General features: G+C 44.1%; 1 protein-coding gene across 1 annotated transcript in view; it reads left to right on the top strand.

The window, feature by feature from the left end:
* LOC115133015 (rho GTPase-activating protein 6-like) overlaps positions 1 to 15,093 on the top strand; it is an 87,500-nt gene that overhangs the window by 63,444 nt on the left and 8,963 nt on the right. Inside the window, 5 exon segments of the mRNA XM_029665834.2 lie at positions 3,942 to 4,013; positions 9,974 to 10,251; positions 10,415 to 10,610; positions 11,686 to 11,741; positions 13,436 to 13,586. Of these exon segments, the coding sequence (XP_029521694.2) occupies positions 3,942 to 4,013; positions 9,974 to 10,251; positions 10,415 to 10,610; positions 11,686 to 11,741; positions 13,436 to 13,586 (753 nt within the window).

Raw genomic sequence — 15,093 nt, forward strand, 5'->3', positions numbered from 1 at the left:
TAGGTGTCTGGTTAGACTGTAAACTCTCATTCCAGACTCACATTAAGCATCTCCAATCCAAAATTAAATCTAGAATCGGCTTCCTATAACGCAACAAAGCATCCTTCACTCATGCTGCCAAACATACCCTCGTAAAACTGACCATCCTACCGATCCTCGACTTCGGTGATGTCATCTATAAAATAGCCTCCAACACTCTACTCAACAAACTGGATGCAGTCTATCACAGTGCCATCCGTCACCAAAGCCCCATACACTACCCACCATTGCGACATGTATGCTCTCGTTGGTTGGCCCTCGCTTCATACTCGTCGCCAAACCCACTGGCTACAGGTTATCTACAAGTCTCTGCTAGGTAAAGCCCCGCCTTATCTCAGCTCACTGGTCACCATAGCAGCACCTACTCGTAGCACACGCTCCAGCAGGTATATCTCACTGGTCACCCCCAAAGCCAATTCCTCCTTTGGTCGTCTTTCCTTCCAGTTCTCTGCTGCCCATGACTGAAACTAATTGCAAACATCTCTGAAGCTGGAGACTCACATCTCCCTCACTAGCTTTAAGCACCAGCTGTCAGAGCAGTTTACAGATCACTGCACTTGTACTTAGCCTATCTGTAAACAGCCCATCTACCTACCTCATCCCCATACTGGTATTTATTTATTTTTGCTCCTTTGCACCCCAGTATCTCTCCCTGCACATTCATCTTCTGCCGATCTACCATTCCAGTGTTTAATTGCTATATTGTAATTACTTTGCCACCATGGCCTATTTATTTCCTTAACTTACCTCATTTGCACTCACTGTATATAGACTTTTTGTTTTCTTTTGTTCTACTGTATTATTGACTGTATGTTTTGTTTATTCCATGTGTAACTCTGTGTTGTTCTTTGTGTCGAATTGCTACGCTTTATCTTGGCCAGGTCGCAGTTGCAAATTAGAACTTGTTCTCAACTAGCCTACCTGGTTAAATAAAGGTTAAATAAAAAATAAAAAAAATACTATTTTCCAAACCCACTGGCTCCAGGTCATGCCAGGTAAAGCCCCACCTTATCTCAGCTCACTGGTCAGACACTCTAGATCTATGGAGAACCATCACAACACACCATTCTTACGTGCCAGATTCAGACAATAGTCAAGGTCCTTAAGGCTTTTTATATTTTTTTATATAGCTCACATTCAGGCTGACAATTTCTTTTTTTAGACCATGCAAGCCACAAAGATAGCAGCACCCACCCGTAGCATGCGCTCCAGCAGGTATCTCTCACTGGTCACCACCAAAAGCCAATTCTACCTTTGGCCGCCTTTCCTTCCAGTTCTCTGCTGCCAATGATTGGAAAAAACGGCAAAAATCACTGATGCTGGAGACTCTTACTTCCCTCACTAGCTTTAAGCACCAGCTGTCAGAGCAGCTCACAGATCACTGCACCTGTACATAGCCAATCTGTAAATAGCCCATCCAATCTACCTCATCCCCATACTGTATTTATTTATTTATTTATTTATCTTGCTCCTTTGCACCCAAGTATCTCTACTTGCACATTCATCTTCTGCACATTCTACCATTCCAGTGTTTAATTGCTCCATTGTAATTACTTTGCCACCATGGCCTATTTATTGCCTTACTACCTCCCTTATCGTAACTCATTTGCACATGCTGTAAATAGACTTTTCTACTGTATTATTGATCGTGTATTTGCTTATTCCATTTATCTTGGCCAGGTCGCAGTTGCAAATGAGAACTTGTTCTCAACTTGCCTACCTGGTTAAATAAAGGTGAAAAAATAAATATATATACAGTATATATATACCTGTTCCACGAACAGTGGGATTTGACTGAGCCAATGGGGGAAAAAACATCCTTGTTAAGATTTTAAACCAATCATAAAAGAGCATACCCACTGGGCATAGACATCAATTTAACATCTATTCCACATTGGTTCAATGTAATTTCATTGAAATGACGTGGAAGCAACATTGATTCAATCAGTGTGTGCCCAGTTAATAACATCTTGACTGTTTTGAAGACAGATTCATCGACTGTTTGATTAGAGGATTCTCTGGCTATAGACACAGTTTTGAGGTATTTCCTCAATAAGAGTTCCAACCCTTGGTCCAAGCTGCCAGAGGTTTCCTGTGCATTAATCAAAGATCTTGCTAGGAGTCATAGATCTTGTTGACAGCTGACAAAACACTTCTTTCCCTTCCTCATAATGATTCAGTCGTTTCCAAATTGAAACTCATATTTGGATCCACCCTAATTCCAAGCATGATGTGAAATTATCCATATCGTCCATCTGCTGGTGATATCTAATCTTGTGAAGTAGTGTGCTGTAACCTTGATATAATCGTAGAATAATATGCTATAAAATACATTTTACATTGAAGGTGCTCATTCTCTACTTTTCTCAGTGTTAAGTTTCACTTCCAGGATTGAGCTCAGGTGACCTGATTCCTTATTATAAAGTGGATGGTTCGAGCCCTGAATGCTGATTGGCTGATTCCTTAATAATCCCTCTTCACAGGAAAGCCAGAGGATCAAGAGGAAATGAGAATGTCCTATGTTTCTTTCCTCTTGATCCTCTATTTTTTTAAATGTTTAAAATGTTTAAATGTCACCTTTATTTAACCAGGTAGGCTAGTTGAGAACAAGTTCTCATTTGCAACTGTGACCTGGCCAAGATAAAGCATAGCAGTGTGACACAGACAACAACACAGAGTTACACATGGAGTAAACAATAAACAAGCCAATAACACAATAAACAAGTCAATGGCACAGTTGAGAAAGGAAAGTCTATATACAGTGTGTGCAAAAGGCATGAGGAGGTAGGCAATAAATAGGCCATAGGAGCGAATAATTACAATTTAATAGATTAACACTGGAGTAATACATGAGCAGATGATGATGTGCAAGTAGAGATACTGGTGTGCAAAAGAGTAGAAAAGTAAATAAAATAAAAACAGTATGGGAATGAGGTAGGTAGATTGTGTGGGCTATTTACAGATGGACTATGTACAGCTGCAGCGATCGGTTAGCTGCTCAGATAGTTGATCTGTTGGTGAGGGAAATAAAAGTCTCCAACTTCAGCGATTTTTGCAATTCGTTCCAGTCACTGACAGCAGAGAACTGAAAGGAAAGGCGGCCAAATGAGGTGTTGGCTTTGGGGATGATCAGTGAGATATACCTGCTGGAACGTGTGCTACGGGTGGGTGTTGTTATCGTGACCAGTGAACTGAGATAAGGCAGAGCTTTACCTAGCATAGACTTATAGATGACCTGGAGCCAGTGGGTCTGGCGATGAATATGTAGCGAGGGCCAGCCGACTAGAGCATACAGGTTGCAGTGGTGGGTTGTATAAGGTGATTTGCTAACAAAACGGATGGCACTGTGATAGACTGCATCCGGTTTGCTGAGTAGAGTGTTGGAAGCTATTTTGTAGATGACATCGCCGAAGTCGAAGATCGGTAGGATGGTCAGTTTTACTAGGGTACATTTTGCAGCGTGAGTGAAGGAGGCTTTGTTGCGAAATAGGAAGCCGATTCTAGATTTGATTTTTGATTGGAGATGTTTAATATGAGTCTGGAAGGAGAGTTTACAGTCTAGCCAGACACCTAGGTATTTATAGTTGTCCACATATTCTAGGTTGGAACCATACAGGGTGGTGATGCTAGTCGGGGGGGCGGGTGCGGGCAGCGAACGGTTGAAAAGCATGCATTTGGTTTTACTATTGATGAAATCACTGGACCAGAGGCTGGAGACACTCATTTGTCATCTTTATCGCTGCAGTGTTTTGATAACCAATGCTCTTTGAAGCCACTGGCTTGATCATCTCCAAAATGGCCGACATACATGATAATGGAAGATGGCTGCCATTGTGTGGATTGTTATCAGTGTGTACAGATAACTGACAGTTTTTCATGATTTTCTTAATTTTTTCTCTCAGATGGACAGAAAAGGAAGAAGTCGTTGAGGAGGAAGTTGGACTCTTTGGCGAAAGAGAAAAACAAAGATAAAGGTACATTGATGTGAAGCCCTCAACATGGTTGTCACTAGTTACCACATCCACAAAGTCATAAGCCTGCCCATTTCTTCAGTTTCTCTTGTTAAAATTGTATTTTAAACTCAACCCTAACCTTAACCACACTGTTAACCTTATGCCTAACCCTAACTTTAAATGAACCAAAAGCCAAATGACTTTGTAGCTGTGGTAACTAGTGCAAAGCCCTCAGCATGGTATTTTATGGAAAGACTAAGTGCTTTGTACTGTACATTTTCCTGCTGTGACAAATTGGTCAAGTTAATATAACAGATCTGTAGGCTATGCAAGCAGTGTCCTCCTTGGTAATACGATTAACACTGTTTAACAAGGCAGACATTGAAAGCAGTCCCTTCACTATTGGTGCTTCAAAAGGGACTCGGGAGGCATAAGGATAGTGGAAATATTGGAAAGATAAGGATTGGGTGTATTTTCAGATGCAAACTAGAACCAGGGGTTAAGGGGAGCACTCTTGTTTGAATTTTTTCTTTGGGTTTTACTTTTTCTTTTTACGCTGTCACATTTCTGAAGACGTTTTCCCAGTCCTGAACATTTAGTTTCCAGAAGGAACAGAAACTTGTCAATCCCCAGCCCTACACTCTTAGAAGAAAGGGTTTAAAAAGGGTTCTTTGGCTGTTCCCTTAGTAGAACCCTTTTTGGTTCCGGGTAGAACCTTTTTGGGTTCCATGTAGAACCGTCTGTGGAAAGAGTACTACATGGAACCCAAAAGGCTTTTACCTGAAACCAAAAATTGTTCTTCAAAGGGTTCTCCTATGGGGACAGCTAAATAACCCTCTAAGGTTCTAGATAGCATCTTTTTTTAAAGTGTAGCCCCAGGCCCAGGTGAATAGCAGAGTGGCTATGAAACATAGACATATTTACTAGGGGAGGAGCAGGGATATATTTAGCAAAGTGGAGCAACTCCTTCTAAGGGGACTGGGCTGAAATACAGCCACTGTGCTTGCATCACAGACGGCATATTTGGCAACGTGCTAACTACAGATCAGATGGAAGGTAGCTCTCCAATAGAGATGGAGGTAAAAACTACTCTAAGTGGTATAACGTACCAGTCCAAAGTTTGGATACACCTACTCATTCAAGGGTTTTTCTTTATTTTTACTATTTTCTACATTGTAGAATAGTAGTGAAGGCATCAAAACTATGAAATAACACATATGGAATCATGTAGTAACCAAAAAAGTGTTTAAAAAAAATCTAAATATATGTAATATTTGAAATGCTTGAAAGGAGCCACCCTTTGCCTTGATGACAGCTTTTCACACTCTTGGATTTCTCTCAACCAGCTTCACCTGGAATGCTTTTACAACAGTCTTGAAGGAGTTCCCACATATGCTAAGCACTTGCCGGCTGCTTTTCCTTAACTCTGCGGTCCAACTCATCCCAAACCATCTCAATTGGGTTGAGGTCGGCTGATTGTGAAGGACAGGTCATCAGATGCAAGACTCCATCACTCTCCTTCTTGGTCAAATAGCCCTTACACAGCCTGGAGATGTGTTGGGTCATTGTCCTGCTGAAAAACAAATTATAGTCCCACTAAGCGCAAACCAGATGGGATGGCGTATCGCTGCAGAATTATGTGGTAGCCATGCTGGTTAAGTGTACCTTGATTTCTAAATAAATCACTGACAGTGTCACCAGCAAAGCACCATCACACCTCCTCCTCCATGCTTCATGGTGGGTATTACACATGCGGAAATCATCTGTTCACTTACTCTGTGTCTGACAAAGACATGGCGGTTGGAACAAAAAATCTGAAATTTGGACTCATCAGACCAAAGGATAGATTTCCACCGGTCTAATGTCCATTGCTCGTGTTTCTTGGCCCAAGCAAGTTTCTTCTTCTTATCGGTGTCCTTTAGTAGTGGTTTCTTTGCAGAAATTCAACCATGAATGCCTGATTCATGCAGTCTCCTCTGAACAGTTAATGTTGAGATGTGTCTGTTCCTTGAACTCTGTGAAGCTCTGCAGCAGAGCTCTGCAGCAGAGGATAAGTTCATTAGAGTTTACCAGCCTCAGAAATTGGGTCTTCCTTTCCTGTGGCGGTCCTCACGAGAGCCAGTTTCATCATAGCGGTTGATGGTTTTTGCCACTGCACTTGCAGAAACTTTCGAAGTTCTTGACATTTTCCAGATTGACTGACCTTCATGTCTTATGGTAATGATGGACTGTCATTTCTCTTTGTTTATTTGGGGCGGCAGGGTAGCATAATGGTTCGAGTGTTGGACTAGTAACCGAAAGGTTGCAAGTTCAAATCCCCGAGCTACAAATCCCCAAGGTACAAATCTGTTGTTCTGCCCCTGAACAGGGGCCACTGTTCCTAGGCCATCATTGAAAATAAGAATTTGTTTTTAACTGACTTGCCTAGTTAAATAAAAAAAAACATTACAAAATTTGAGCTGTTCGTGCCACAATATGGACTTGGTTTTTTACCAAATAGGCGTATCTTCTGTATACCACCCCTATCTTGTTTCAACAAAACTGATTGGCTCAAACGCATTAAGAAGGAATGAAATTCCACAAATGGACTTTTAACAAGGCACACCTGTTAATTGAAATGCATTCCAGGTGACTACCTCATGAAGCTTGTTGAGAGAATGCTAAGAGTGTGTAAAGCTTTCATCAAGGCAAAGGGTGGCTACTTTGATTTGTTTAACACTTTTTTGTTTACTATATGATTCCACATGTGTTATTTCATAGTTTTGATGTCTTCACTATTTTTCTACAATGTAGAAAAAAATAAAACATTAAGAATAACCCTTGAATGAGTAGGTATGTCTAAACTTTTGACTGGTACTGTATGTAAATAATTAATCACAGCAGCAGTCCCATTCTCAGTTTCTCATGTCATGTAAACTCATTGCGTGAGAGATCAGCGGTCGATGAAACATTCCCCTGAGGTACTGGGTTAGAAACATAGTGGCTGTGAACATGCAGGCTGCCAAATGCTGTGTCAATAAGGTGTGTGTGTATGTATGTGTGTGCGCGTGCATAAGTGTGTGTGTGTTTAAGTGAACATTCTCAAAGTTTGTGGTTGTAGAGAGAGTGGACTGTGTCACCTAGCATATGTGGTTGTTTAGTACATGATGACTCTCCTTCTCCCCCCCTGCTTCCCTCCATACCTCTCTCTCTCCCTCCCCCTCTCTCTCCCCCCTCTCTCTCTCCCTCCTCCTCTCTCCTCCCTCTCTCTCTCTTTCTGTCTCTCCCTGCTTCCATCTCTCTTTCTCCCTCTCTCTCTCTCCCTGCTTCCCTCCATCTCCCTCTCTCCCTCCCCTCTTTCCCTCTCTCTCTCCCTGCTTCCCTGCATCCCTGCCTCCCTCCCTCTCTCTCTTTCCACCCCCCTCTCTTTATCCCAGCTGTCATGTGTTGTCTCAAAGCTCTGGCTCAATCTGTCACCAGAGCGGGACGTGTGTGATGATGTGGCATGTGCTGTGGTCCATAGGGGTTGACGTGATGCCGTACTGGCCTCTGGAGCAGCCTCTCTCTCAGCTGTTCAGACAACCATAGTAAATGAACTTACAGTAGGGTACACACTGCATCAAACTCACTCCTGAGAGGGACCTGCTTATAATGTAGCCTTCTAACACTGCACTGCAACAACAGAATGTGTTCCGGGACTGAAGCAGACATCTGTCTGGGTGATGCCTTTGGCTTGTGATTGGGTGGACCTTGGGTTTGTTGTGGAACGGAAGATATATTGTCATCCAATGTGAACAACGGTTTCCACATTGAACCTAATACGGCTTAACATTTACTGTAGTCTGTGTCTCTCTCGGTTCCGGTTTGGAGACGCACTTGCTCTAAAGGTTGTGACTGTAGTTGATTTTAGTGTGCTCATTTTGAGTGGGCACACTAAAATAGTTTAGTTTCTCTCCTAGACAGAGAGTGAGAACAGGCCTAGAGTAGTGCCAGCTCACACAGACACTGTTAATTGAATTTACGAGACTGCCATGAGCCTGTTCTAAAAATGACTTGTAAGCAGGACTTTATTGTTCACTGGAATCAAAGACCACCTGGCTAATGTGGTGGGCTTACGTGCAGAGAAGTCTTAAACGGACTTACTGTTAAGAAATGGTTCCTTGTTGACTTATTTATGGGAAAATGTAGGCTGGGTGAGAAGTTTTATGAGATTTAGTTTAATCTGTTTTATTCGTAGCATTTGCAGTAATCTCTTTTCGCTGTGTTCATCGAAAAACTGATAGTATCTTGAAAGGTTTCATTGGAGATTTGTTTCACATTGATAATCCTGAGCTGCGATAAACCAAGTCTGTAAACAGCTATTTTTAGCTTAATCCCTTCTCTTTCCATTGTGTGAATTGAATTTCCATGAATCCCTTCTCTTTCCATTGTGTGAATTGAATTTCCATGAATCCCTTCTCTTTCCATTGTGTGAATTGAATTTCCACGAATCCCTTCTCTTTCCATTGTGTGAATTGAATTTCTTTCTTTTTCTTCCTTGTCTTCCTTCCCTTCCTCTCTATCACTCTGTCTCATACATGTCGGTCATGTCTCTTGCATTGTCTCTTGGTCACCATGATAACAATACATTATTAATATTGTTTTTATATATCGAGAGCTTGGGACTATAAGGTTCTATCTGCAAAAAGAGGATTCTGAGATAATTGGCTTTAAAGTTCCAAAGCCTCATTTGTGTCAGCAATTTGTGTCTGATATTCTTTTGAACTAAACAGTAATTGGGATATTTAGACTACTATATACTGTAGGTAGAGAACATTGACCAGAACAAGGCTATGTCAATAACAACATTTAGACTCAAATGCAGATTCTACCTGGAACCAAAAAGGGTTCTTCAAATGGTAGTCCTATGGGGACAGCTGAACAACCCTTTCAGGTTCTAGATTGTACTTTTGTTTCTAAGAGTGTACTGTCAGGGACCTGTGTCTGTTAGGGGAATTGATACACCCTGTTAAAGGAAAATACCACCCCAAAAATATATATATATTTTTTTTTTCATTAGTCCACTGTTGTTTTTCATTAGTCCGCTAGAAGCTGGGTAGGCAGTGGTGGCTGAGTTCCTCACTGGAGATCCAAGTATGTAACTTGAATTTCCGTGCCAAGCTCCAATTGACATCAATGCATGAATAACACAAACGTCTGAGCTACACACGCACTTCTCCAGTTAGGATTTGGCGCTGAATCAGGAAACCTTTAAAACATCATTTGTTATGTTTTTTTAAAATTTTTATACTATTATAGCACACGTGAAGAATGTCTCCTTTTTCTCTCGCGGGCCTACCAATGCCACAAAGTAAATATGATGTAGTCGAATGTGTGGATGCGTGCGCAACAACACCTGCGTCCAAATATTCAATGAGTGAATTAATACTCACTGAACAATCAATACAGTAACAATCATAATCTAAAGATCTCTATCGTTCACAACACATTCACATGGAGGAGCACATACATCTTTCATGCATACCCAACCATTCTCTCTCTCTCTCTCTCTCTCTCTCCCGCTCTCTCTCTCTCTCGATCTCTCCCTCTCGCTCTCTCTCTCTCTCTCTCCCTTGGGCTCTCTCTCTCTCGATCTCTCCCTCTCGCTCTCTCTCTCTCTCGCTTTCTCCCTCTCTCTCTCCCTCATTCTCTCTCTATCCCTCGGTCTCTCTCTCTCCCTCGGTCTCTCTCGCTCCCTCTGTCTCTATCTGTCTCTGTCTCTCTCTCTGTCTCTCTCTCTCTGTCGTCCTCTGTCTGTCTGTCTGTCTGTCTGTCTGTCTGTCTGTCTGTCTGTCTGTCTGTCTGTCTGTCTGTCTGTCTGTCTGTCTGTCTGTCTGTCTGTCTGTCTGTCTGTCTGTCTGTCTGTCTGTCTGTCTGTCTGTCTGTCTCTCTCTCTCTCTCTCTCTCTCTCTCTCTGCTAAGAATATGGTATTTACATTCCTCTCCCTCCCCTCCCCTTCCAGAATGCATACCCCAGGCCTTCGGTATGGCCCTGTCCCAGGTGATCGCCAACGACCGGACCCAGAGGCAGCGCCAGGATAGCCTGCGTCAGGACCCTCCTCACAGGGAGGAGCATAAGGACCCGTCGGACCTGGTGTCGTCCATCCTGCAGTTTGCCACCAAGAGGTCCACCAATAAGGAGCTGTCCAGCAGTAACTCCTCCCTCAGCTCCACCTCGGAGACAGCTAACGAGTCCACATCGCCCAATACGCCCGAGGCTGCCCCGCGGGCACGCAGGAGGGTGAGGGTCTCCCCCCACACGCCTACTGTACCAACTCCATACACACACTCCATCGCCGTGTGAGTGTGTGTGTGTGTGTGTGTGTGTGCGTGTGTGTTTGTGTGTGTGTGTCTGTGACCTCAAGTAGATGTCAGCTTGATAATGTTCTCATTGTGGTCTGCAGGGGGGCATGTCGGTGGACTCCATCACAGACCTGGATGATAACCAATCCCGCCTGTTGGAGGCGCTGCAGCTGTCTCTGCCCCCTGAAGCACCCAGCAAGAAGGAGAAGCACCGGGACAAGAGGCTGAGCCTCAACCCTATCTACAGACAGGTGCCTCGCCTGGTGGACAGCTGCTGCCAGCACCTGGAGAAGTATGGTACGAATGAATACAGCCCCTCTCACTGATCACACCTGGAGCCTGTTCAGTAGGGCACAATGCAGCAAAAGGTGTTGCAACGGAAAACAAAAACGAGTGCAGGTAGCACCTCCCTGTTTTAAAACGTTTCCTATGTGTTGGACACGGCTCTATTCCTGTGGTCAAAATCCTCGTCTTTGTCAGGGATCACTCACCTGATCTGATTCGAGCCCCACATCTTTACCCCGCCCTGCACTGCCCAACCAGCCCCACATCTTTACCCCGCCCTGCACTGCCCAACCAGCCCCACATCTTTACCCCGCCCTGCACTGCCCAACCAGCCCCACATCTTTACCCCGCCCTGCACTGCCCAACCAGCCCCACATCTTTACCCCCGCCCTGCACTGCCCAACCAGCCCCACATCTTTACCCCGCCCTGCACTGCCCAACCAGCCCCACATCTTTACCCCGCCCTGCACTGCCCAACCAGCCCCACATCTTTACCCCGTCCTGCACTGCCCAACCAGCCCCACATCTTTACCCTGCCCTGCACTGCCCAACCAGCCCCACATCTTTACCCCGTCCTGCACTGCCCAACCAACCCCACATCTTTACCCCGCCCTGCACTGCCCAACCAGCCCCACATCTTTACCCCGCCCTGCACTGCCCAACCAGCCCCACATCTTTACCCTGACCTGCACTGCCCAACCAACCCCACATCTTTACCCCGCCCTGCACTGCTCAACCAAGATGATGTAGAAACAAGGCAGTAGTGTCTGGCCATTCATTCCCGACACTCAGTGAACCGACTTTGCAATCCTTCTCAACGTGGATCCCTGGGTTTACTCCCCCCGCTCTCCCGCAGTCTTTGAATCCTCACTTGCTGGACTGAGCGTTAGGAGCTAACGTCCACTTCGGCGGGAATGGGCCACAGTAGCGTTGGTGTAGGTTTGCTGGTTTATAATCTCTGTGTTGAAAGGAGGCGTATGGCGGCTGCGTCTTCACGTCTCTTCCATCTGTGATTATTTGGCTTGAGTGTCTCTTTGACCAGTGGAGGATGACGCTCACTTATGTCCTCCGCTGTTTCTTCCGACAGGTCTTCAGACGGTGGGGATATTCCGAGTGGGGAGCTCCAAGAAGAGAGTGAGGCAGGTGAGAACCTGGGAGAGGCACTTTTTGATACCTCTCACACGTTGCTGCACAAAGCTGTTGTTTACAGCCCACCGCGAGTGGTCGGCGACCCCTTATAACTTAATCCATCTTATTAATAGAGGATCTTTGTATCGATAACTCAGTTGAAGCATCGATTGAAATGAATTACACATTTTATTAATTGACTGGTTCTGGTTGACAATATGGTTTTATAAGTCCTTATTATAATTTTTTTAACAGGGACCAATGCTAATTACATTATATTTCTGTATACTGTGATATAGATAGAAGCTGTTGAAATGAATGTATATAGATAGAAGCTATTCAAATTCTGATATATTGCCACAATATATTTATATTCATGCATTGGTTTTGACATTACTGCTGCTTCGGAGAATGCACACCCACTTAGCATTAGTTCAGCGTACTTTTATTAAAGGAAGCAGAGCGGATGAACTTGGCCCCGGCTGAAGAGCCAGGCTCCTCTGTAGTCGTGGCCCTAGTCTACAAAGGGACGTAGTCGAGCCTTAATGCCATATTGTAATTCAAGCAGGGCTTGTAGCATTCATTTCCATCCCAGGGCCTGTATTCAATTTCCATCCCAGGGCCTGTATTCAATTTCCATCCCAGGGCCTGTATTCAATTTCCATCACAGTGCTGATCTAGGATCAGGTTCGCCTTTTATATCATAATGAATCAGATTACATGGACATGTATGTTCTGCCTATATAGTCATAGTGTGGTTTTTAATGTCAGTTGAACGTTTGCTTTTGGTTATTATGACAGAAAACTCCATTCGTTGAAGTGTTGTTTTTGGACAATGTCTCTGTTTTTTTTGAAGGAGATTTGAGTGTTTTCTGACTTGTGTTCTCCGAGTTTGGACTTCTCCGTCTTCTCTGTATGCGTAGCTCATACGCAACGCTCACAATGGCAGATCCTAATCTTTCGTTCGAGTCAGCGAAAACACAAGCACTGGTGCCAGCCAGTTTCAGCCTCGGTCTTAAATGGTGTTGTTTCCGTTCTGAGATGGTGGAGTTTATTTCTATTTTCGACATCTCACCGTTTGAGGGAATACAAAGCTATCAGCGCGTTGAATCAAAATGTCACCATGTGAGACAATATACATGACTTCTCACTGTAAATCCCCCGTTTGCAGACTTGGAAAAAGAACGGACTACATCGTCGACATCACTAACAGATCGTATTTTCAAAGTTACTTCAATCTCAACCATCTCTCACTTTAAGGAAGTAGCTATATGATTAGGCTACTTCCTGCCAACATTTAGATCTGCAACCAGGCTTTTATCTAAAACACAAGCTATAATCAAACTTCGCTAGAATGCTTGATCAAACACAATACTTGCTTATAATGCTTATCTTACTGGACTAAGTGGACCCATTTGAATCCTGAGTAATGCTAGGGGTCAGATTGCGGAGTAAGCAGGCTGACACAGTATGGGAACAGAACAGGTTGGACCAGGACTACCTGTGAGAATGTTTTCACCACCAAGGTCACACCTGGTGTGTGTATATCTGTGTGTCCCCGTAACGTGAGTGGAATGTGTTCACATGCGTGTGATGCGAATATGTTTGAGTGTTTCTCTGAGTTCACTTTCTAACTGTAGTCGCTGTAAACAGTAAAGTATGTGGACTACATGGTATATCTCATGTTCTGTTTTACTCTGTACTCTTAGCTGAGGGAGGAGTTTGACCGGGGAGTGGACGTCCAGTTGGATGAGGAGCACAGTGTCCACGACGTGGCCGCGCTGCTCAAGGAGTTCCTCAGAGACATGCCTGACCCTCTCCTCACCAAGGAGCTCTACACTGCCTTCATAAACACCATGTGTGAGGAAACATCAACTTCACTACTTATGAATACTACCCTCTGTGTGCAGCATTAGAGTCAGTCTCTGCCCTAGGCCCAATCGCCTTCGTTGGCCTCTTTTAGTAGGACACACCTTCAGTTTGCACTAAACCCACACTTAAGAGTGTATACTTGGGTCAATGACACACAGGCTGTATGCACTGTAAAGGTTGGGCTTTACCCTACCAGAGTGCATACATTGTGCCAAGTGTTGTGTATGCGAATGTCATTGTCTACATGTACAGTCGTAGCCAAAAGTTTTGAGAATGACACAAATATTCATTTTCACAAAGTCTGCTGCCTCAGTTTGTATGATGGCAATTTGCATGTACTCCAGAATGTTATGAAGAGTGATCAGATGAATTGCAATTACTTGCAAAGACCCTCTTTGCCATGCAAATGAACTGAATCCCCCCAAAAAGTTTCCACTGCATTTCAGTCCTGGACCAGCTGACATCATGTCAGTAATTCTCTCGTTAACACAGGTGTGAGTGTTGACGAGGACAAGATCACTCTGTCATACTGATTGAGTTCAAAGAACAGACTGGAAGCTTCAAAAGAAAGGAGGGGGTGCTTAGAATCAGTAAGATTGCACCTGATTCAGCTGCGGGATCGGGGCACCACCAGTACAGAGCTTGCTCAGGAATGGCAGCAGGCAGGTGTGAGTTCATCTGCACGCACAGTGAGGCAAAGACTTTTGGAGGATAGCCTGGTGTCAAGAAGGGCAGCAAAGAAGCCACTTCTCTCCAGGAAAAACATCAGGGACAGACTGATATTCTGCAAAAGGTACAGGGATTAGCATGCTGATGACTGGGGTAAAGTCATTTTCTCTGATGATTCCCCTTTCCGATTGTTTGGTGCATCTGGAAAAAAGCTTGTCCGGAAGACAAGGTGAGCGCTTACCATCAGTCCTGTGTCATGCCAACAGTAAAGCATCCTGAGACCATTCATGTGTGGGGTTGCTTCTCAGCCAAGGGAGTGGGCTCACTCACAATTTTGCCTAAGAACACAGACATGAATAAAGAATGGTATCAACAAATCCTCCGAGAGCAACCATCCAGGAACAGTTTGGTGACGAAAAATGCATTTTCCAGCATGATGGAGCACCTTGCCGTAAGGCAAAAGTGATAACTAAGTGGCTCGGGGAACAACACATCAATATTTTTGGTCCATGTCCAGGAAACTCCCCCGACCTTAATCCCATTGAGAACTTGTGGTCAATCCTCAAGAGGCGGGTGGACAAACAAAAACCCACAAATTCTGACAAACTCCAAGCATATATTATGCCAGAATGGGCTGCCATCAGTCAGGATGTGGCCCAGAAGTTAATTGACAGCATGCCAGGGCGGATTGCAGAGGTCTTGAAAAAGAAGGGTCAACACTGCAAATATTGACTCTTTGCATCAACTTCATGTAATTGTCAATAAAAACCTTTGACATTTATGAAATGCTTGTAATTATACTTCAGTATTCCATAGTAACTTCTGA

Source organism: Oncorhynchus nerka, linkage group LG2, assembly GCF_034236695.1.
Source record: "Oncorhynchus nerka isolate Pitt River linkage group LG2, Oner_Uvic_2.0, whole genome shotgun sequence".
NCBI classification, from domain to species: Eukaryota; Metazoa; Chordata; class Actinopteri; order Salmoniformes; family Salmonidae; genus Oncorhynchus; species Oncorhynchus nerka.